This window comes from Arvicanthis niloticus, chromosome 10 (genome assembly GCF_011762505.2).
Source record: "Arvicanthis niloticus isolate mArvNil1 chromosome 10, mArvNil1.pat.X, whole genome shotgun sequence".
Taxonomy (NCBI): Eukaryota; Metazoa; Chordata; class Mammalia; order Rodentia; family Muridae; genus Arvicanthis; species Arvicanthis niloticus.
In genome coordinates, this window is record NC_047667.1 from 11,177,817 (window position 1) to 11,200,882 (window position 23,066).

A 23,066-nucleotide genomic window follows, 5' to 3' on the forward strand; every position below is an offset into this window, starting at 1 on the left:
TGTGTGTTGTGTAGATCAGAAGGTAACATGAGGGAGTCAATTCTCCCTCCAACATTTAGGTCCCTGGGATTGAACTCAGGTTGTCAGGCCTGGCAGCAAGCTTCTTAACCCACCAGTCTATCTTGCCAGTATAAATGGTAATTTTTAAAGGAGAAAACTGGAAGTACCAGGTGAAAAGAGTCTTTATTAATCCTTTCAATAAATATTTTTCAAGTCTGTCACTAATGCGGCTCAGACATTATTCAGGTACTCTGGGAACATTAAGGAGAAGTGTCCTGCCTTCATAAAGCTTATAATTAGCATGGCACCGACTACAGACATCAAATAAGTAGAACATGGGGCTGAAGACAGCTTAGAGGTTACACATTTGCTCTTGCAGGGAGGATCAGAATTCGGTCCTCAGCCCCGAGCTTGGGCAGCTCATACCTGTCTGTGTCTTATTTCTCTACTACTGATAAAACACCATGACCAAAAGCAGCTCGGGGAGGAAAGGGTTACTCTGACTGCTACTTCCACATCACAGTCCCTCTTAGAAGGAAGTTGGGGCAAGAGCCTGGAGGCAGGAACTGGAGGGGCAAGCTTGCTGGCTTGCTCTCCAAGGCTTTCATATATAGCCCAGGACCACCAGCCCTGGGGCAGCACCATCCACTATGGGCTTTCCCCTCATTCACATCTAATTAAGAAAACAGGCCACAGGCTTTTTCAAGAGTCATTCTAGTGGCTGGGTGTCAAGCTGACATAAAACTAGCTAGCAGGCTCCAGGGATCCAGTGCCCTTTCCTGGCCACACCCATAATTAAAAATTAAAGAGTGAATCTTGAAGGAGTAATATATATGGAAGTTGCATAATCTCTGGGCACAGTTACAGCTGGGGCAGAGTATGGGGGCACTGAGAGACAAGCACAGTTTTAGTGAGATGATGCAGGGGTCCTGTCGGGTTGCAGGCAAAGAGAGCCACTTCCTAGCACTGCATGTGCGTTTTATCATTTGCTCTGCCTTTGAATGTGTGAGACAAGAATTCTTCTCCTTTTTCTCCTCTCACCATGTGTGTGCACATGTGGTGTGTGGGTGCATCCCATAGCTTGCATGTGGAGTTAGACACAGATAAAAGTTGCTTCTCTTCTACCCTGTGGGTCCTAGAGATTGAACTTAGGTTGTCAGGTTTGGCCACAATTGCCTTTACCCTCTGAGCCATCTTGCTGTCCCGCTTGTTTCTCCTGTTTTAGGGCTCTCTGACTGGAGAGCTGGTGACTTGCTGGAAGTCCCAGAGATGGTAGGGCTGGGATCTAGATCCAGGACAAACCAACCGTCACGGAGAAAGAAATAGTGCATCTAACACTTAAAACTTTAAAAGAGTCAGCTGGATGTGGTGGTGCACAGCTGTAATCTAAGTATTCACAAAGCTGAAGCAGGAGGATTATAGTTTTGAGGCTATGCTTAGTTGTATAGCAAGGTCCTGTCTAAAAAGAAAATACCCTTAAAGTGTCAGATTAGTAATGACATACTAAAATCTCAAGCTAGGAAGTTGCCTGGTGATCTGCATGTGTTCCTTGTACTTTTTATTTTGTTCTGTTGGTAGATGCCATGATCAGAAGCAGCTTAGGGGAGAAAAGAGTTTATTTGGCTTACAGGTCCCAGTCTGTCTTTGAAGAAGTCGGGGCAGCAGCTCGAGGAGGAATGGGAGCAGGATCCACGGCCGAAGCCTGCTCACTCGCTCTCAGATTCATGCTCAGCTGAATTTCTTATACACCCCAGTGTGGCCCGCGTAGGGATGCTGCTGCCCACCATGGACTGGGCGCTCCTACAGCGATTAACAAGACAGTCTCCAACCACACACTCAGGCCAGCCTGCTCTGGGCAGGTCCTCAATTGAGGCTCTTCATTCAAATGACTCCAGGCTGTGTTAGGTTGACAAAGCTATTTAAGAAGTTCTGACTTTTCAGAAAAAGTTTTCCTGACTATTTAGGAAGTCTGAGTTCCTGAGCAGAGCAGAGGGTGGCTGGCCAATGTCTGTAAGAAGTCTTCCTGCCTTCTCTTCCCCGTCCTCCCCCTACTGTGCTTCCTTCCCTTTTGCCTGCGCCATCAGGGCTAGTGCTGGCAGCCTCTCCTGCTTGTTGCTGGGACTGCCTGGACTTGGCTGTAGTTTCTGGGAGGCAGTTTTAAGAGGCTCATAAACCCCAAAGTGACTTGCTCTATCCGCCCCTCTAGGCACTTATGAATTGCTTGATGAAGCTGACTGTGAGGAGTGGCCAGGGAAAGGCAAGAAGGTTGTGCATTGTGGAGGTCTTGGCCACTGGGTTTTCAGCTCCCAAATGGTATTTTTTTCAAGCTCTAGCTCTGTGGCCCACTAGAGGGCGCTCTCCCTGCTGAAGATGGCACTTAAGAACAGTGTGGTGGTGTGCCCGTCATAAAGACATGCTGAGCCAGGGCCTAGAACTTGTCTCCACTGGATTAGTGTGGGTTCTGGGTAGGTGATCTCCAGCACCACATGACTAGGGCATGGTGGCATGCACCTATAATACCAGGACCAAAGTGGAGGCAGGAGGATCATCCTTGTCTGTGAGACAACCTGGGCTGCACAAGGCCTTGCCTTCAAAACAAAACAAAAACAAAGGAAAGAAAGAAATAGCCGCGATGCATGGCGAGAAGCATCCCTTTGGCACCTTATATGCATGCAGCTGAGTTGCGCTCTCATGTCGGTCTACCAGGATGAACTCAGTCAGGTCTGTCAGTGTCACCCTGACCAGGCCGGGACTTCTTCAGAGTCCTGCCTAGACTTTAGAGATGTCTTTAGAGCCACTCAGTGTGTCCTGATTCTGCTTATTGTTTTCTTCTGGACAGAGCTCTGTCGGAAAAGATTGTCTCCGTCCTCCCGAGGATGAAGTGTCCCCACCAGCTGGAGCCCCACCAGATCCAGGGCATGGATTTTATCCATATATTCCCTGTCGTGCAGGTGAGGCCTTCTGTGTAGAGTTTTGCCTCTTAACTAGGAGTTCCTGGAACACACCCGGCTCTCACAGCCCAGCCTGGACCCTGGTGTAGTGGGGGATGGGTCTGGTGCAGCACAGCTGATAGGGATTCTTTCATCATTCTCAAAAGGCAGCTGTGCTCCGAGCACCACAGTTTCACTTTGGCTTCTACTATGAGTCCATCAGTGGCTTTTATTTTCCCTTTTCATATGTGCATTGCTGTGTATATGTGTGTGTGTGTGTTGTCAGTGCACATGTGTTTGTGGGTACATGAGTGTGGGGGCATACAAGTGCATATGGGTGTCTTGTATATGTGGGCATGCACATGTGTGCATCATGTGAAAGCCAGAGGACAGTGTTGGCCATTGACCCTTAGGTGTCTACTTGCCAAGTAGACTAGACCAGTTGGCCAAGACTTGTCTTTTTCTCGTGTCCATACTGGATCTGAGTCTGTGAAAGAAGATACTCTTTTCAAGGCCTAGAGAGTCATGGTGGAAAGTGAGTCTCTAACGGACATTAGTTGTAACAGTGGGAACTCTAGATCAAGTTCTCGGAGAGGCTCTGGGATGCAGCCTTCCTTCCTTCCGTTCACTACCAGATCACACTAGGTGTGATCCATCAGAGCTCATCTCCACAGGTGGAGTGGACACAGGCATGAGAGGTCAGAATGGAGTGGGGGTGGGGCTGGTGATCCACAGGAAGGTAGGGGGTGAACCGAGACAAATGCTGCATGGTTGCTTCTTTTTGTTTGTTTTGGTTTTGGAATTTTGTTGTTATTGGGTTTGATTGTTTGTCTGAGACAGGGTTTCTCTGTGAAGCCTTGGCTGTTGTGGCACTCACACTGTACATCAGGCTAGCCGAAAACTCAAGAGATCTGTCTGCCTCTACTTCTCAGATGCTGGGATTAAGGGTGTGGGCCCCCACACCTGGCTACATGGTTGGGTCTCATCTTGGATTTGATATACTGTAGAATCGTACCGGAAGGGAGTCATGCTGGATCGTGTAGATCAGCTTGGCTTGTAGGTGTATCTGTGAATATTGTCTTGATTGCTGTAACTGATGTGGGAAGACTCAGCCTGAAAGTGAGCAGCACCAGTCCTGGTTTGGGTCCTGGACTCTAAGAGTAGAAAAAGCTAGCTGAGCATAGGCAGGCGTGCGTTCCTTTCTCTCTGTTCGTGTCTGAGATGTGACTAGGTGTTTGAAGTTCCTGACTTGACTTCCTCACAGTGATGGACTGTAACCTGCGATTGTGAGGTGAAATAATGTTTGCTTTTGCTCTGAGTCGCTTTTCTGTTTGGAGTTTCTAACACAGCAACAGAAAGAACCAGGACAAATGCCATGTGATCTAGAGTCAGGGTTCTTGGTGGGACTGAGGAGGCTCCAGCATTGCCCGATGCTATCTCTTCTCCTGCTCTGCTTGTGATTTCAGTCAGTGTCCAAGGTCTCTGGGGAGGGGTTGGTGGTAGAGTGGAAATAGATGGAAGATGCTAAGAACAAGAATGTCTTTCCTAGGATATGCACAGCACAGGGGTGCACCCTGTGCTGTGTAGCGTGGTTTTTTTCATGAAGCCAACCTATTTTGGGCAAGTGCTTCCTAATGTCTTTTGCTTGTGCCTGGCTGCCTTTTAAACAGAATTTGAATCCTTAAGATGATTCTGTAGGTAAAGCATCAGTGAAATCCCAGTGACCTAAATTTGATTCCCAGAACCCACATAGAGGTGGAAGAAGAGAAGTAACTCTACAGAGTTGTTTCCAACCTCTACATGCAAACCACGGACACACAATTAATTAAGAAAATGAACTATAGAGTTTACCTATTCCTTCCTTGTGGAGTGCCTTGCTATGGGTCACATACCTAGGCAGCTGGACCTGGTCAAGTTTGCTGTGCACTTGATATGCCACCACTGTCCCCATTCTGTTTTGAGAATGTAGGAGTTCTCTCTGAGGAGGGACTATCAACTGTAACAAATGGTTCTTTCTTCTGATGTGCTTGTGAATGACAGAAAGAATGAATGAAGAACAGGCTCAATGCATACACTATCCACAGTGTATGAGTGTGTGTGTATATGTGTGTGTGTGTGTGTGTGTGTGTATGATGTGCATATTTATGTTTGTGTGCATGTTGTGTGATAAAACATTTTCTGGGAAGATGTAACACATATGCCTACTCACCTAAGATAGGGAGCCCACAACAGACCAAAGTGCACATATCACCGAAGTACAACCTGGTGAACCAGTGGGTTTTATCAGACTTACTTACAGGAATCCATTATTTGTGTGAGGGTTTACTTACAGGAGAAGAGATGACTCAGACGGCTGGGAACCTGGAGCACACTGCACAGCCCGCTGGCAGCTCAACAAGTTGGAGAGTGTCCTTTCCAGCTTTAAACCTCTTGTAGGCAGTTTCCCTGGTTTCTGCTTCTTCTAGGCTACTGGTCTCATCTGAGAGTCTTCTCTTTTGTTGTCTGAGAGTCTTCTTTGCAGGTTGGCTTCCTTTCTTCAGAGGGAGATTCTCAGCTTTTATTACTTACTCTGGGGGGGGTGGTGTCTAGTGAATCTGGTCAATTTCAGGGACTTCCTGTTGTTATTTTGATCTTGTTTACATTCCTGTTTTTAAAGAGCTTCCCTGTTTCAATCTTTGAGGGAAAAGCTACACCACAGCATGTGTGTTTTAATTACATGGTGTTTTAAAATTGGAAACTAGGAAGAACAAAGCTAGCTGCTTCCAGATACCAGCCTCGTGAGACTGGGAACTTTAATAAAAATCCCATGTTCAGTCAACTGATGTGGAAACCTCCCAGTTGTAACTTCCAGCTTTATCTTGTAGCTGCAGATCACTGAGCAGAATAATGTAGTGTCTGTGTCAGGTTTTATAAAGGTTGTACCTCAAATGTCACAAGGATTCAAAGATTGTCCTATTCAGTGATTCCAGTGCCTCAGGCTCTGTACTGGTACATGCTCTTCTATAGAACCAGCGGAGGGTTTCCTTCATCTAGCAGAAGAGGAACTGCGCCAGGTGTGCTCTGTAGATCATTCATTCTCATTCATTCATTCTCTCTCTCTCTCTCTCTCTCTCTCTCTCCCACCTTCCCTCCCTCCCTCCCTCCTTCCCTCCTTTCCTTCCTCCATCCCTCCCTTTCTCCCTCTTCCCCCCTCTGTCTTTCTCTTTCTGTGTCTCTCTCCTTGGGACAAACAATCCAGAAAACAAAACAAAAAAAAATCATTGACATCAGGATGGATACATGCCTGCCATCCCAGCACTTGGGGTCATCCTCAACTACATAGTGAGTTTGAGGTCAGCCTGGGCTACGTGAGACTCTGTCTCAACAACAAAAGGAATGCCATTGAACTTCCCCTTCTCTTGACAGAGAGACAGACAGGCCTGTAGCTTTCAAATGACATGAGGTCACTGGGTCTTGTCATCTCAGGTGCCCTGCAGGTTGCTCTAGTCACAGAGCAGTGTGTACTCCTGGTTTCTTCCCACCTGGGCAGGTCAGTCGTGCCGACATGAATTCACAGGCTGCGTATTTTCACTGCAGTAGGAATCCACTCCTGCCATCTCATACCTCCTCACTTTGTCCCGCCAGTGGCTGGTGAAACGAGCTATAGAAACAAAGGAAGAGATGGGCGACTACATCCGATCTTACTCCATATCCCAGTTCCAGAAGACCTACAGCCTCCCCGAGGTCAGTGCTCTGCCCCGCTCCCTTCAGCTTATTTATTAGGCATTGTCTGTCCTGGTATATTTAATTTCTTTCTCTTTCAGATATATTTAGATTGTGTGCTTGTGTGTTTACATGGTGCAAGTGCCTAAGGAGGACAAAGACGTCAGGTTCCCTGGCATTAGAGTTGGGAGGTTGCGAGCCACCTGACAGTCATGCTTGGTAGCAAACTTGTGTCCGCTGCAAGAGCAGTAAGAGCCCAGCCACTGAGCCATCTCTCCAGTTCTCTGGGGTTTGCTCTCAGTCTTTCATTTTATCCATGTATAAGGTGCGTCTTAATCTATCTGCTTCCAACTCCTTCCTGCCCACCCTGGGCAGCCTCTACCACGTTCCCGTCCCACACCCATGCCCTCCTTCCATACTGTCTGTTACCCGGCTGGTTCAGGCAGTGCTGCTTTCTGGAGCATTGACTGATACTGTGCCGGTACCCACTGATGGTATAGTGAGCTCCAGTGCAGAGCCGTGTCATGTGTTCACAGGCCTCCCCTCCCCCTCCTGCTCTCACATTCTCTTTGTATTCCCCTCTGTGATGTCCCCTGAGCCATGCAGCAGGTAGCATACGTGCCCTATGTCCCTTTAAAAGTGAGCACTCGACAGGCACGTGTTCTCAGTACTTTGCCTGGTCGTTGTTCTCTGTATGAGCTGCTGTCCACTACAAAAGCGTCATCTCTGGGAAAACTTCTGTGCGCTCCTCCTTCCTGTTCTCTGTTGGAGTAAGAATGCACTGGAAGAGTACTGGGTGCAGTGAGCACCCCGCCCTCCCCTTGGCACCTCTCAGCAGCCTCGTGGTTCTTTAGAACAGCTCTTTAGATGGCTGCTGAGGATAAATCTCTACAGTTTTACCAACGCGCGCCGCACACACACACACACACACACACACACACACACACACACACAGGCCACATGTTGATATTAGGTACCTCCCTCAGTTATTCTCCATGTTTTTTTTTTTTTTTTCCTTTTTGCTTTTCCCTCTTTTTTTGAGGTATGGCTCCCTCTGAACTTAGAGCTCCTAGATTCGTCTAGCCTGGCTGATCCTCCTGTCTCTCCCCCAGTGCTGGGATTCCAAGTGTGGTTCTTACACGTGGGTTCTGAGGTGTATCCAGGTCAGGTCTTTATGCTTGTAGGAGAAGTACTTTACTGACTAAGCCGTCTCCTCAGCCCATGGTTCCATTTTTGTAAAACAAACTTCTTAGGGGACTGCTTGTGGATCACATTTCCTATGGGCACAGTTAGTAGTAACTTCAACAAGTAAGAACACCAAGCACTCAGATACTCGAGCACATCACTGCCTTCCATCTTCATCCCGACAGGTGCTCCTTCATGTAGGCGGTGGTGCTCCTGCTTTGCAGATGGCAGAGCTGAGGCTTACAGTTGAGGTTACGTTTAGTGCTTTTGAGGACTGGCCATGAGGGTGTTTGTCTCAGTCACTGCTATCTCCTTGGCCTCGCTTTCGCTTACTAACTGTAAGGCCCTGTCAGTATCATTTGCAGAGGTCCTAGCTTTTTCCCATGGGAGATTAATAAGAAAATTGAGAGCTGGGGAAACAGTTTAGTTGGTAGCACCTGACGTGCGAGTCAGAGTTACTGGGTTTGATTCCTGAGTAGACATTTTAAAAGCTAGGCTGCAATACCAGCACTGGGGAGGTAGAGACAGGCATGTCCTTAGGATTCCCAGACTAGCCAGCTTCGCTTACTTGGCCAGCAGCAGGGCAGTGAGAGGCTGTCTCCAGCTGACAGGACCTGAGGAAGAACAACAGTGGTTGTCTTCTTGCCGCCACATGCATGCACACACATGTGGACCTGCACATATACAAACATGCACGTGCCTAAACACAGATTTTTAAAAAGCCCATTTGGACTTCTTTATGCACAGCAGTGATGAACAACTCTTTGATAAGGCAGATCTGTGTGTACAGATGATTTTCGTCCTTAGTAGAATTGGCTGAGTTCCTGTGTTCTGTCTTGCAGGATGATGACTTCATAAAGAGAAAAGACAAGGCCATCAAGATGGTTGTTGACCTCTCAGTAAGTCCTTGCCCCTGTGCCTCTGCCCCAGCACTGTATAGACTTCAAACATCCCCTATAGAAGTCGCACGTCCCCCAGGAGCTGGCAGCCAAGAATGTATGCTAGCATCCCTGCCTGCTTTACACTTAGCACCAGAACACAAGAGCCCACTGCCGTGCCCCAAGTCCTTAGTTCCAGTTTAAGGGAGAAAAATCAGAGTGTAAAGTGTAGTCCCCTTCTTACACCAGTGGCCAGAGTAACGTCACAGCTCTAGAGAATGAAGAACTATAGATGGCGAAGCCAACTCACTGCCCCACCCCCTCCCCATGATGGCTCTGTGAAGACAGAGTAGCTTTGAGCTTATGCAGGAAGGTCACCATATGTGGTGTGTTCTGCTCACTGGAGTCAGTACACATGAGCCATTTCCCGTGTGTGTGTGTGTGTGTGTGTGTGTGTGTGTGTGGGAGCTTTGTTAAGATGCTTCCAGCCGCTGTCCCTGAGCTGAAGAGAATAAAGCCCCTCTGTGCCTGACGGACAGTCTCTGTCTTCTAGAAGCAGCATGCAGCTCTCTGTGTGTCTAGCTTGTGATATCATCGTGTCATAGCGCATCTAACATTCTACTCGATCTCACTTGCAAGGACTCAGCAGCCATAGATGGAGGAGAGGACGGGCCTGGCTGCTAGGCCTCACCGTTCACTTGTTTAAGATGGTGTATTTTGGTTATTTTTTGGCTGCATACAGCAGACCTGAGAGTTTCTGGTGATTCTCCTATCTGTGCTGCCGGTCTCCCTGTAGCCGTGCTAAGGTTAAAGATGCTCAAATGATACATCTGTTTGTTTTAAATGTAGCTTCTAGGGTTGTAAATTCGGGTCCTTGTGCTTCCATGGCAGGTACCTCTATCCACAGAGTCCTTTCTGTAGCTGAGCTACTTATTTTGGTGTTTAAGTTAGCACTTGTTAAATAACAAGTCACCCAGCTTAAATATCAACTGTGCATCGAACGCAGACGGCAGGGTTGCAGTAAGATTAGAAGTTGAGTTTGCCTGGCTCCCCTGGCTTTGTGAGCTGGCTCAGGAATCTCTTCAGAACAGTAATTCTGGACGTGAATTTGTGTTGTCCCACAGTGATGACCCTGAGAAGAGCAGGTCACTTGATGGTAGCAGACATGAGGAACTCAAGAGACACAGCCTGTACCCCTTTTCCTCCTGTGTTGTCAACTCTGTTCCGCTTCGAAGTGGCAACTGAGAGGAAATCCTTTAGAGTTTTGTTTTTGAGACAGTTATTGTGGTAGTCCTCCTCCTGCCTCAGCCTCCCAAGTGCCAGGATTACAGGCATGCACCACCGTACCCAGCTTAGCTACACAATTTAGTACAGACTCTTGGAGCCTGGAGGTGGCATCTGTGCTGAACCCGTGAGAAGGCGATAGTGTCCGAGGGACAGCGCTGCCCACAGGAAAGACAGACAGGGGACAAGGTTGGAACTGTGTCTGGAGAAACATTCGTGAATGAATGCTGTCTGTTGTCTCAGCATCTGTCCCTTAGAATCCAGGGACTTCACTTGGTTTGCTGTTTTACTAACGTGAAATATTAGAGAGGAAGGAAAGTGGGTGTAAGTTACAGTTGTCTTGTCTGCTTTGGGAATGTGGTGTGGCACTTGGTACAGCACCCATGGAGCCCTGGTGGGTGGGAAGCAGATTTACTTACAGCTCCTAGACTGAAGAGGGTCTGTTAAGGATGCCGCAGTGGTCAGCATTGATTGTCAATCTGACACAATCTAGAATCACCTAGGAAGGTCTCAGTGAGGGATCGTCCAGGCCAGCGTGGCCTATAGGGGATTGATCGCCTTATTTATTAATTGATGTGGGAAATCCCAGCCCACTGTGGGCAGCACCATTCTCCAGAAGGATTTCTGAACTGTGTAAGAGCAGAGAAAATGAGCTAAACACAAGCAAGCAAGTGAGATGCATCACTCATTTCTCTCTGCTTAGACAGTGGAAGTGATGTGGTCAGTTGTCTCATACCTGCTACAACTTCCCTGCCTGGTGGACCATAATCCAGAACAACGGGCTAAAATATCCCTTCCTTCCCTAAGCGCCTTTTGTCAGAGTGTTTAATCACAGTGACAGAAAGGAAACTAGACCAGTTATGCTGGCTGTGAGAATGAACGACTTAAGGTCAGTAGAGTCAGCTTCCTCCTTGAGCAGGGTGCTGTGTGGCCCACTGGAGCCTTTGAGTGCCCGAGCTCCAGATTGGTAGTGGCACTGCACTTCTCTGGATTTCAATAAAGAAGTTGTCCCTGGCAGTTGTGAAGGCAGCAATCAGAGGGTTGACACTTCAGTGGCAGGTAGTGTTTTCCCTGTCCTGCCATTTTAGATGTGGGTTCAGAGGGATTACCGTGACAGGTGAAAGCAATTGTAATGGTCCCTTCCAGGAAAGTGGCTATTGGACCCACAAGAGTTCTGTGTGTTAGGGTCACTTTAACTTTTTAATGCCATTCATGTGTCCTTTATCACTTGCCAAGGCAAAGTGTCACACAAGGAGAACTGATGAGAACCAGGGAGAACATATTTGAAGAGTCCCCAGTCCAATGTCATTCTGTCCCTGTCACTTAATGCTTTGTTAGCTATGGGCAGGACCAGTGAGATGGCTCTGTGGATCAGGATGCTTTCCAAGGTAATAACCTGTATTTGATTCTCACTCCCCAAATTCATGTGATGGAAGGAGAGAACTGACTCCCACAGGTTGTCCTCTGACCTCTGCTTGGCACCATGGCATATGTGTGCGCCCTCCCCCAGACATACGCTCGTAAGAGAAATAGTGTAATAAAAATCTAAGCTCTTATCTATAAGCAGAAACAAGAATGGGAGGCAGTACATAGGAGTAGCCAGTGCTGGCCTGGCATGTGCTGACAGCAAGACTGTGTAGCTGGGAGCTGACTCCTGGGGAAAGGGTTAGCCACATAAGCATGAGGGAGACGGCACAGGTGGATGCTGGTGGCCAAAACTGTGAAGTTTGGTAAAAGTGAGAGACCCTGTCTCATAAAACCTACAAGTTGACCTCCATACCTAGGCACATGCGCACATACTAAATAAGCAAATAAACAAACAGAAGATAGAAATCAACTGAGGAGGACGCCTATCGCTGACCCCTCGACTCCACACATCATGTGTACCCCCAAACAAAGGGCTGTACAAAAAGAAAATATAATGAGTTAACTAGTAATAAACACCTGAAGTATTTTAAAGTTTTGATTTCTTTATTGCGTGCGTACATGTGTGCACATGAGTGCACATGCCATAGTGTACTTCTGCTGCCATGGGTCTCAGGGATTAAACCCAGTCCTAAGGCTCAGCGGTAAGCTGTCGTACCCACTGAGCCATGTGGCTGGCCCTGTGTGACTTTTCAAAAGTGAACATAGCCACGTGCAGAACATAGTGTTGTTAATCTCAGACTTGAAATTGACACAGTCATGTTAACAATGAGCGAGACACTGGGCCTATCCCGTGAAATCTTGTAGTTCGAGGTCTGTTGAAGGGAGCTGCCCATCACAGCAGTCAGGGGCAGAAGTGGGGTAAGATGCCTGTCGCTCTGAAGGGCGACTTAGCTCTGTACAGCTTGAAGTAGCTGGTGTTAGGTCTTCATTGCTCAGGCTAGTCGTATCTCAGTTACAGACGGTACCGTGACTCATGTGAGAGGGTCAGCTGGAGAGGCCGCCCGTGGGTGCTAGAGTGACTCGCATATGCAAATAAGTAGAAAAGCCAAGACATCCGGAGCCTACTGCTGTTCTAGGCTAATGCTATCCTAATCCTAAGGTAGGCTAATGCCATCCTAGGCTAAGGCTATCCTAGGCCCAATACTATATCCTAGGATATTGGGCAAATTATGTATTTAGTTGAGGGTGGAGGGTTGTTTTGTTTTTTTACTGAAGCAGGTCTCATGTATCCCCAGTTGTCATTGACACTGAGGATGAAGGGTAGCACTGAACTTCTAATCATCTTCCCCTACCTCAGGAGAGCACAGTACAGGCATATTCTACCACACCCTGTTTATGTAGTCTGAAGATGGAAGCCAGGATCTCAGGAATGCTTGGCTAGCACTCGTCAGCAGAGCCCCCTCCTCAGCCCTGCTTCCTTAGTGTCACATTGAGAACAATAGTGTGCGCCCTGCCTCTGCCTCTCTGCCTCTCTGCCTCTCTGCCTCTGCCTCTGCCTCTGCCTCTGCCTCTCTGCCTCTGCCTGTGCGTTTGAGAGTGCCAAAGGTAAGATGCATATGAAGGTACTTACTTAATCGGACACAGAGCCAGCCTGCCGCTGCTGTGCAGAGTGAGCTCCCCTTGGCTCTGGCTTTCCTCGTGCCATTGTTTTGAAGTCTTTTCTTAGAAGAATCCAATTTCCTGTCTTGAGTCATTGGCTCTGTCACTGGTAACTGTGGAGAACAGCAGTTAAGCACAATTATGCAGTGTTATTATAATGGGAGAGCATGGTGGGAATTAAATTACACGCAGTCCCAGGTTCAGGGGCTCATTCTCCTTTTCATTTCTGTCTAAGTCTGGCTTGTGTTATTTACAGTTTGCTGTTTGTATAGACAATGGGAGTGAACTGAGGGATGTGTGTGGTAGGACTTTGAGAGCAGCTCTCAAGCATAATGCAGATATTTTCTGCAAAACATCAGATGGGCCAGTGAAATGGCTTAGTGGGAAAGGGGGCTTGCTGCCAAACCTGAGAGAACTGACTCTCACAAGTTGACCTCTGACCTCTATATGCACAAGTATGATCACACATACAATAAATACATGTTTTTAAAAAAAGGAGATTATTTGTGTTTCACAGGTACATGAAAATTTTTATGAAGAAAAATAAACTGGGGCTCAGGAGGCTGGATTATCTCCAGGAAAAGATCCCAACTGTAGTAAAGTGCTAGTGTTTGAAGGGGCTATCATTGGGTTGGGTCAGCTAGGGCATGTGCTGTCACAGTGTCCACTGGTCCACATACAGAGCTGTATTAGTAGTCAGGAAGGACATTTATTGGGGGTAAAATGGCAGATCAGGCCATCAGAAGGTGAACAGTAGCGATGATTGAACATGTACTACATGCCACGTATGTTGTTCAAGATGGATAGATGGATGGATAGATAGATAAAGATAAGTCACATGTTACATACATGCATACATACATATGCGCTGTGATGGTTTGTATATGCTTGGCCAGGGAGTGGCAGTACTAGGAGGTGTGGCCCTGTTGGAGTAGGCATGTCACTGTGGGTGTGGGCTTTAAGATCCTCATCCTAGCTGCCTGGAAGCCAGTCTTCTGCTAGCAGCCTTCAGATGAAGATGTAGAACTCTCAGCTTTGCTTGCACCAGGCCTGCCCAGATGCTGCCATACTCTGATCTTGATGATAATGGACTGAACCTCTGAACCTGTAAGCCAGCCCCAATTAAATGTTGTCCTTAGAGGAGTTGCTGTGGTCATAGTGTCTGTTCCCAGCAGTAAAACCCTAACTAAGACATGTATATTTAGCCAGAATGTGTGCCTTATAAAATAAATCTATCTTTATTATATATCGTATGTTGATGACATACAACAGGGATGTACCTGTAGTCCCACCTGCTCTGCAGGCTGAAGCAAGAGGCTCTCTCGAGCGAGACTTGAGGCAAGGAGTTCATTCAAGGCTAATTTAGATAATAAGCAAAATCCTGTCTTAAAAGAGGGGGAACAAACTCTAATAATTTTTTCAAGTCAGCAAAAGGTACAAAGCCTTGTTTTCCATTTGCAAAAATATGGCTTCCTTACCTTTCAGCACACCAAAATATTTTTAAGGCTAAACATAACTATAATTTGCATATATATCCTTATTATGATAACATAATAAGGTGTGTGGTTCTGTGTTTGTTTGTTTCTATTGTTCCTTGCTTAAGTAAGCTACATGTGTTAGTTTGCTTTGTGTTGTTACAATAAAACACCCTATTAAAAAGTGAGAGAGGGTTTATTAAGGTTGCAGTTCCAGGTCGCAGCCCAGCATTATAGGGAGGTCAGGGCAGCCAGTCACAGCCAGTCAGAGCAGAGGGAACGAGCGTGTGTGCTTAGCTTGCAGCCAGCCCTCTCTGCCCATGAAATGGGGCTTAACTGGAGTGAGGTTAAAAACAGACGTATTCCTCATGGTTGTGGCCACAGGCTGAACTGATCTGGACAGTTCCTTATAGAGAATCTCTAGATCGTGTCACACTGACAATTAAAACCAACAATTACAGTGTTAAATCTGGAATTAAAGGAATACATTGTTAAAATGACCTTAGCTAAGTTCCTCAGCACCTGTATACAAAGCTGTATGTAGCGGCATATGCATTGTAATCCCAGTGCTCTGGCGCTGAAGGCAGGGTCAGAAGTTCAAGGCCATCCTCAGTTGCAGAAGGAAGAATGGGAAGGAAGGAAGGGAGGGAGAGAGGGAGGGAGGGAGGGAAGGAGGGAAGGAACACAAGCGCATAGGCCAGTTGTGCCACTAGCTTCTGCCCTGGCCATGGGACCTTTTCCTTCTCTTGGTACGTGAGGCTTATGGTCGTCACCTCGTTGCAGGTGGGAGGCAGCTCCAGCATGGCCTCGCACCTGAGTTTTCCTAAACCTTGGGCTCTAGTTTTCTGTCTGTTATGCTGACAAAAAAGCAAATGAGGAGATTAAGAGTTTATTTGGCTTAAACTTTCAGGCTACAGTCTTTTGCAGTGGGGCACTCAGGTCAGGAACTGGGGCAGCTGCTCACATGACAGTAAGAGCAGAGAGAATGAGTGCACACGGTAGTGCATAGTGCACAGCCGGCTTTCTCTTCTCTCTCCAGTCCGGGTGCCATCCCCAGGGAACGGTACCACCCACTTTCAAACTCAGTCTTCTCACATGATTAAGGCAATCAGGACAATCCCCACAGACGTGTTCACAGGCCAGCCTGATCTAGACTCTTTCCAGGTGATCCTAGCTTGCCTTAAGTTGAAAATTAGACATAGACGCTATTCCGCTGCCCCTGATGTGAGGTACTGGGTGGGTGCCCCCATCCTGTAGTAAAGGTCTACTCCCCTGGAATGGCTGGAGGCACCCAGCCACAGTCCAGGGAACCTCTCGTGTTCCACGCCTTGCCTTTCTTGTCCCCTCAGGATGTTTACAAGCCCCGGCGAAAGTACAGACGGCAGCAGGGAGCAGAGGAGCTGCTGGACGAGGAGTCCCGAGTCCACTCGACGCTTTTGGAATATGGCAGGTACGGAGTTGGTGCTGGCTAGCACTGGGGCTGGAGTGGTCACGTAGAGTGCTTGCTGTGCAGCATAAGGAACTGGGTCCAGTCCCTAGCACCACATAAAAAAGCCCAGAGTGGAGGTACACACTTGTTATCTCAGTGAGGAGGTGGAGACAGGGAGGTGGATCCTGGGGTTCTCTGGCCAGAAAGCCTACACTAATCCTATTGAGCAAGGTCCAAGTCACTGGGAGACCATGCCTCAGAACAAAGACAAGGTGGACCCTGTCCTGAGGAAGAAGGTTGTTCTCTGCCTTCCACTTCCCTGTATACATACAAAAAAGAATATATAGAAATATATTTAGGATGGATGGATAGATAGATAGATAGATAGATAGATAGATAGATAGATAGATAGATAGATAGATTTATAGAATATATCTCTATCTAAATACAGGCTTTTTGAGCTTACTAGCTCTCTCCCATCTTCGGGGTGCTTTTCCTTTCTTAATAAATTGTCTGTATTCCTAAAAGGAAGGTGGGGGGAGAGAGAGAGAAAGAGAGAGAGAGAGAGAACAATACAAAGAACAAAAGGGAAGGAAGGAAGGAAGGAAAAAAGAAAAAGCAAGCCAACAATTAATTTCTTGTTAATTAAAATTGGATAGCTGCTGGAGTAGTGGGGTATGCTGTTAGGGTGGCAGAGGCAGGTGGATCTCTGAGTTTGAAGCCAGCCTGGTCTACAAAGTGAGAGCTCCAGGCTGGCCAAGGCTATATGGTGAGATGTTTCAAAAAAGAAAAAAAAAAGAGGGGGGAAAAAAAAAAGGAAAGAAAGCTAGCTAGCTCCTGCCTGATTGAGTCCATGGTCTGCAGCTGTGACTTCCAGGTTGTGGCTCTGTGCCCCCCTTTGTAGTTCTCTGGAAGTGGGTGCTTCTGTGCATGGACTCTGACCTCCTTGGGGAGTTGGTGCAGAGGCCAGGGCTGGAGTTCATCCTCTGACCCTCTTTTTAAACAGCCAGTCCACAGAGCATGTGCACCAGCTCACTGTGCCCTGCAGTCATCCTTCAGGGCAAAGGTCGATCTGGGTAGAAGAATGAAAGCCTTAATAGTAAGCCTTAGTTCTTGTTAAAATGATTTGTCCTGGAGAAAGAGTTTAACTTTATAGCCTCACTTCTTTCAAAACATGCAAGACAGACTTCCCTTGGTCAACACTGGATAGTAACCTTGCCCATGCCCTTCGTTGTCTACCCAGGGTGACTGATCCTTTGATGTGAGTATGTGCCTTGTGCTTCTTGCCCTTGTGTGGGAATAGTGTTCCGAACCTTGTGTGGCTGACACTAACTCTCTCTCACTAGCATCTCCCTGTGTGCCTCATGGCGCCTTCCTCTGGGAAGCAATGGTAAACAGAGGAAATTAGCCTTAGCTGTTCTAGCTTTTCAAGGAAAGGCAGTACATTAGAGAGAGAGAGAGAGAGAGAGAGAGAGGAGGAGGAGGGGGGCAGACAGACAGACAGACAGAGATGAGAGTTGTGTGCAAGCCATGGACTGTTTGTGTAGAAGTCAGACAACTTAACGGGATCAGTTCTCTCCTTCCACCTCCATGTGGGCTCTAGGGATGGAACGCAGGTCTCCGAGCTCGCATGACAAGCACCTTTACCCACTGAGCCGTCTCACCTGCCTCTGGTGGTGAGATGTTGTATGGCTTTGTCTGTTTGCTTGTTTTGAGGTGATTCTCTGATGTCATCTCTTTCCCACAAATGAAACTAGTGTGTTTCAAAAGCTACTGAGTTTGTTCTGGTCTTAAGTTATGTGTGATGGTCCTTCTCCCAGCTCATCTTCTGCTGCTGAGAATTGAATATGTTTTTCCAGTTCAGAGACCATTCATACCAGGGGCATTATTTTGAGAAGGGACAGGGATTGTACAAAATTTAAGTGCATGGCCCCTTGTTAAAAATTGTTAACAAAGGCCTGGAGAGGTAGCCCATTTGGTAAAAGTCCTCGCTTTACCAATCTGGGGACTGAATTTCAGTCCCCAGAACCCACAGTACAAAGCTGCCTGTGGTTGGCATTCGCTTGTAACTCCAGGGCTAGAAAGGCAAAGACAGAGACATCCCTAGGGCTCACTGCAGCCAGCCTAGTCTCACAGGTGAGCTCCAGGCCAGTCCAAGACCCTGTCCTAAAAATGAGGTGGTCACACACGTACTCAGACACTCACACGCACTCACAAATGAGAAAGGACTGTGATGAAAGTGTAGTGTGGCCCTTGTCTGCACCGGGGAGGAACTGAATCATGGGATCCAATCACCCAGACTCCAGATTGTGACCTGCAACTGCAGACTTAAGTCACCCCAAATCCAGTTTCAGAGTGGAAGCAGTTTCATACCTTAGATCCAGACACTTTTCATATACACTGGTGGAAATGTTAGGTGGGCCCAGGGTTACAGCGCACTTAGAGAAGTCACAGCCAGAGACCTTGGGTGTCATCTTATGACTCTTACCCTTTTGGTTGGTGGGAAAAAAAAATAAGTACTTTATTCTTGAATCAAACATAAGTTACTAAGGCCCTGGAACATAAATTTAGGTTGCCCAAAATATCATATTCCCACATGGAAATGGTTTCCTGAAACTACAGAACAAAGGCTTTTTTTTTTTTTTCTACATCAGGCAGATGTGTTAACAAACCAAGGAGATGTGCTGTGGCAGGGGTGCTGCTGCCTGGTGACAGTTTTAGCTGTCGGGTTAGTGGGAGTGGGTGGTAATGCTAAATTCATTTCGACAGCTTGTATCAGGTTAGAGGTGGGCAGTGAATGACTAAGGGGGTTAAGGATATCGCCAAAGTAGCTTGGCTCTGAATCATCAACATTCCAGCCCTTGACAGCCTCGAACTTCTACGTCTACCTTGTAAAATGTTAACTCTGATGTGGCTTTTCCTGTTAATTCAGCAATACTGACTAATCCACAGAGGCTGCAATGAAGCCCTTTCAGAATTGTGTGGACACTCAAACTTTAGCCTTAGGTTGAATTTTCTATACTTTGGCTCACTGCCCAGCAATGTCTGTTCTGGTGTTTTCTAGTTCTATTGCAAAGTTAGACAAGGCTTATGACATCTTACTTTCTGCATTTTCTTTCATTTGTATTGTTTCATTCAATGAACATTAGAAACTGAAACTGTAGCAGCAGCAGCAGCATCCACCAGAAGGGTAGGCCATAACTGACATAGTGGGGCCGTGTGTATGTGATAGAGGGACAGGTCTTGGCTCTGTGTGTATGCACTTGGACAGTGGAAGCTTTGGAGACATGTGTTGAGCAGAGAGGCAGATGAAGGGAGAGAACTGGTCAGACTGTAAGGCTCTAGGCAGACAGTAGATGGAGCAAGAGCTGCTCATATGAGGCGGAGCAGGGCCTTGGAGGAGGGAGCTGGCTTAGGAGCCAGCAGTGCATCTTGCTAAAGAGAGATTGGGTGGGCACCATGGAAGATCAGGAAGGGGTGAAGCTGCAGACCCTAGACCAGTGAGAGCCACATACTGATCCCACGGGCAAGGTGCGTCCTGAGCAGGGCAGAGCAAAACCTCACTTTGTTTTTTTTCTTAAACGCTTGCATGCAACTTTATTCTGAACTAAGGTCTTTGAGGCTGGTTGTTCACATTATGTCTTTGTTTGGGGTTGAGTGTTTTTTGTGTGTTACTGTATTTGCTTTAGAAGAAAAAAAAAGCATAGTTTTTGTTTTAAGCCAGAAAATAAACTAACTGAAGCTGAAATGCATCGCACACCTTTAAATTTAAGCTCTTGTAAAGTGAGTTCATATGACTGACATTATGTGTGAAAATAAAATATGAGCGTGGCTTAAAACAATATTAAAGTCTGCATTGGCCTTAGATACACTGTCTGCTTGCACAGATGTTTTCAAGGTTTTTAGCTTGCAAAGTGGTTTTGAGGTGCAATTCCTGGTCCGAAGAGTAACGAGTGCCCTTAAAGGACAATCTGTACTGTCTTAGCGTTCCCATGTATAGCAACTGAACAGCAGATGCCATGACTGGCCATATTCGGAATCTGATAGATTATGTTTCTGGGGAAGGCACATGGAATATTTTCTCTAAGCACTGAATATCCTCAATCCTTTTCATATTCTGTGAAAAGCCATCTGAGGAGAAGGCCTACATGGTAAAGTGCTTGCCATGCAAGCCTGAGGACCTGAGTCCCATCCCAGCACTGTGTAAAAGGCAGTTGTAAGGGGGTGTGGCTTTTACACACCTGTAATCCTAGTCTTTCGAGGCAGAAGCAGGAGCATCCCTGGGGCTTGCTGGCCAGCCAGGCTAGCTAATTGGTGAGCTCCGAGTTCATTGAGAGATACTGTCTCAGAACAATTTGGGAAGTGACTGAGGGAGACATCCAGTGTTGTTTGCCAGCCTCTGTACTCATGCATACACACAAATATACACACACAAATACACACACACATACACACATATACACATACACATAAACACAGAGGATTTAATAAAAAATGCAGTTGTTGGAATTTATTGAGATTTGTGAATAGTAATTAAATTTTTTGTCATGGCTTGCAGGAGATACGGATTTAGTCGCCAGAGCAAAACAGAGAAGGTAAGGGGTATGCAGACTGGGAGATGGCAGCAGCACCACTGTCACAGGGTAACGGGGGTCCTGGAAATGTAGCAGCCGCCTTTGTTTCCTGCTTGTCTGTCTTGGTATCTCTAACCTGCGGCCTCTGTAGGCCAGGAGCAGAAGCGTCCCAGAGCTACAGAGCAAGGATGATTGGAGTCCAGCTGATAGGTGTGATGCCGTGTCAGACAGGCCTCACCAACCCTGACTGGCCTGCCTTAGAAGCTGGAACTTGACCTGGAGCCCCTAGATTATCCGTTCTCTTTTGGTTGGGCCCCAGATATGTTTTCTTTCACAAGCTACCCCTCTGTAAGCTTGTCTTATTTTTGCTGAGTCTCCAACTCTGATGCTCAGCTGTTTTCTCATCTTCCCTTCTAGGCTGAGGACAAGAAAACAGCGCTGGCTGCAGGGCTGTCAGCTGCAGAGAAACCAGACGCTCATGAAGAAGATGAGCTTCAAGCAGCGGAAGAGGTGTGTGGCATGTGGTGGCCCTCGGAGGTTCGAGTGTGTGTCATCTGAGGGGAGAGTTAGCTCTCACCCACAGCTCTCTCAAGCTGGTTTCCACTCACAGTTCCCTTTTTGTGAAATGTTATGAGGTTCGCCATTAACCCTCATTAAAGCAGCAGCTCTGCGGTTTCACCACAGAGACCTGGGCAGGCACTTGTTTCAGTCTCACTGTCGTCAGGACCGCTCATCACTGTTCTCTTCCTCTTTCAGCAACGTATTCAGTCACTGATGACCAAGATGACCGCCATGGCAAATGAGGAGGTGAGGGCTAGCAGGGAAGGGGGTTGTGCAGGGGATGCAGAGATAGAGACTTGGCCCCACCCCAGTCTGTTCTAGGGGCCTGAGGCAGGGGAACACTGTCTTCAGAGCTCTCTGTCTTCAGCAGGAACCTAATTATAATGCCTGGCACTCTTATCAGGCCTTCCAAGAGGGAGAGTTTAAGGAACCTGTTGGGGCAATATGTTCCTGCAGGGGTAGTGTGCTGACCTCTATGGAAGACCAAAGGTCAGTCCTGCTTCTCTGTAACCATGGGAACTCTTGTCTTCTTCTGAAGCCCAGCTGTCTAGGAGATGAAGTCCTAAATTGCCAGGGAGCCCTCTCACAGGTCAAGGCCTGCCCAGAAGGATTACCTATGTCCTTGGATGTGACCATGTCTTTCAAGACTGGGAAAGACCTGTGGGAAGAAAGAGATAGTTTAGGGCCTCTGCTTCCTTTCTGTTTCTCATCTGTGAGCCTCAGGACCCCAAAGGGCTGGACATGAGGGTGGAGATGAAGGAATCCTAGGGGTTCTTGGGCCTGAAGGAAAGCTAATAGAGGTAACGAGTGCCTGAGGGGAAGTTAGAAAGGACAACCAAGGTCCAAGGCCAGAGGGGAAGTTACCGTAGCTACTAAATGACTTGAGAGAGAGCGGTGGTTCCAGGGGACAAGGAAGCTAACACAGCCAGCAGAGGGACTCTGGAGATAGGGGAGGCGGGGTGGCAGGGCGCCTCTGACACCTGTCCTGAACCTCTAGGGTGAGTCAGAGGTCAAAGCCAAGTGACTTTCCTGGGGCAGTGCGGTGATGGGCACATGGCCCTGAGAATATACCTCATGTGATTGCAGAGCCGTCTCACCGCAAGCTCCGTGGGCCAGATCGTGGGTCTCTGCTCTGCCGAGATCAAGCAGATTGTGTCTGAGTATGCAGGGAAGGTAAGTTACTGCCGGGCAGCGCCTGGGCCTCAAGCCACACCCACAGCTTTGTCCTCTGCTTCCCAGCCCTTCCCTGTAATCATGGAGTCTAGTGGGAATTCATCAGCCAGTTGTCAGAAACACCGGCACCAGGCTTGCCCGTGCACAGCCATCTATGCTTGCCCGTGAGTTAAACTCGTTTGATTCCAAGGTGCCCATTTTTTTTTTCTATAAATATTAAGGGAAAAGTCTGTCTTGAAATAGCGGTCACATCTAATACCCCACCATCTGCAACTCCAGGCCGTCATCTCTCCTGCCCTGTTAGACTGCTTATAACTCAGGCTTGGTTTGGAGAATGGGCTGAGCTATGGGGCTTTTTTTGCCTTTTAGGAGATAAACTCCATAACTCAGCCAAGCCCAACGCAGAAGTTTTTGCTGGACATTTTATTATTAAAAGTGTGTAGGATGAACAAAAGCCTCAGTCATATTTCAGTGCTACTTTTTCTCCCATCCTAAGTGGAGGCCAGGGTACCTTAAATATTTCAGACATGGAGTGATGACCATTTTTTAAATAGCTTTAATTTTTTATTTATTATTGTTATGTTTGGGGGGCATATATGTTGAGGTCAGAGAACATCTTTATGGAATAGATTTTCTCTTTCAACCTTTCTGTGGGTTCCAGGGTTGAACTCAGTCAGGTCATCCTCCAGAGCAAGCACCTTCCCCTACTGAGCCAACTGGCAAGCCCAGTAATGAATCATTTTGCACATAACTGAGTCTAGTGTGGCTGCACCTTGGCCTGGGAGAGAGATTACTTACAAGACTCTCCTGGTTTTTTCATTTCCTGTTACTGTGATAATATGTCCCAT

At 47.3% G+C, this 23,066-nt stretch overlaps 1 protein-coding gene across 1 annotated transcript in view; it reads left to right on the top strand.

The window, feature by feature from the left end:
* Positions 1-23,066, top strand: part of Ccdc93 (CCC complex scaffolding subunit CCDC93) — a 70,174-nt gene that overhangs the window by 7,462 nt on the left and 39,646 nt on the right. Inside the window, exons 4-11 of the mRNA XM_034513104.2 lie at positions 2,840-2,951; positions 6,555-6,653; positions 8,660-8,716; positions 15,831-15,931; positions 20,469-20,505; positions 20,902-20,994; positions 21,241-21,291; positions 22,132-22,218. Of these exons, the coding sequence (XP_034368995.1) occupies positions 2,840-2,951; positions 6,555-6,653; positions 8,660-8,716; positions 15,831-15,931; positions 20,469-20,505; positions 20,902-20,994; positions 21,241-21,291; positions 22,132-22,218 (637 nt within the window). The remainder of the gene's footprint in view (positions 1-2,839; positions 2,952-6,554; positions 6,654-8,659; positions 8,717-15,830; positions 15,932-20,468; positions 20,506-20,901; positions 20,995-21,240; positions 21,292-22,131; positions 22,219-23,066) is intronic.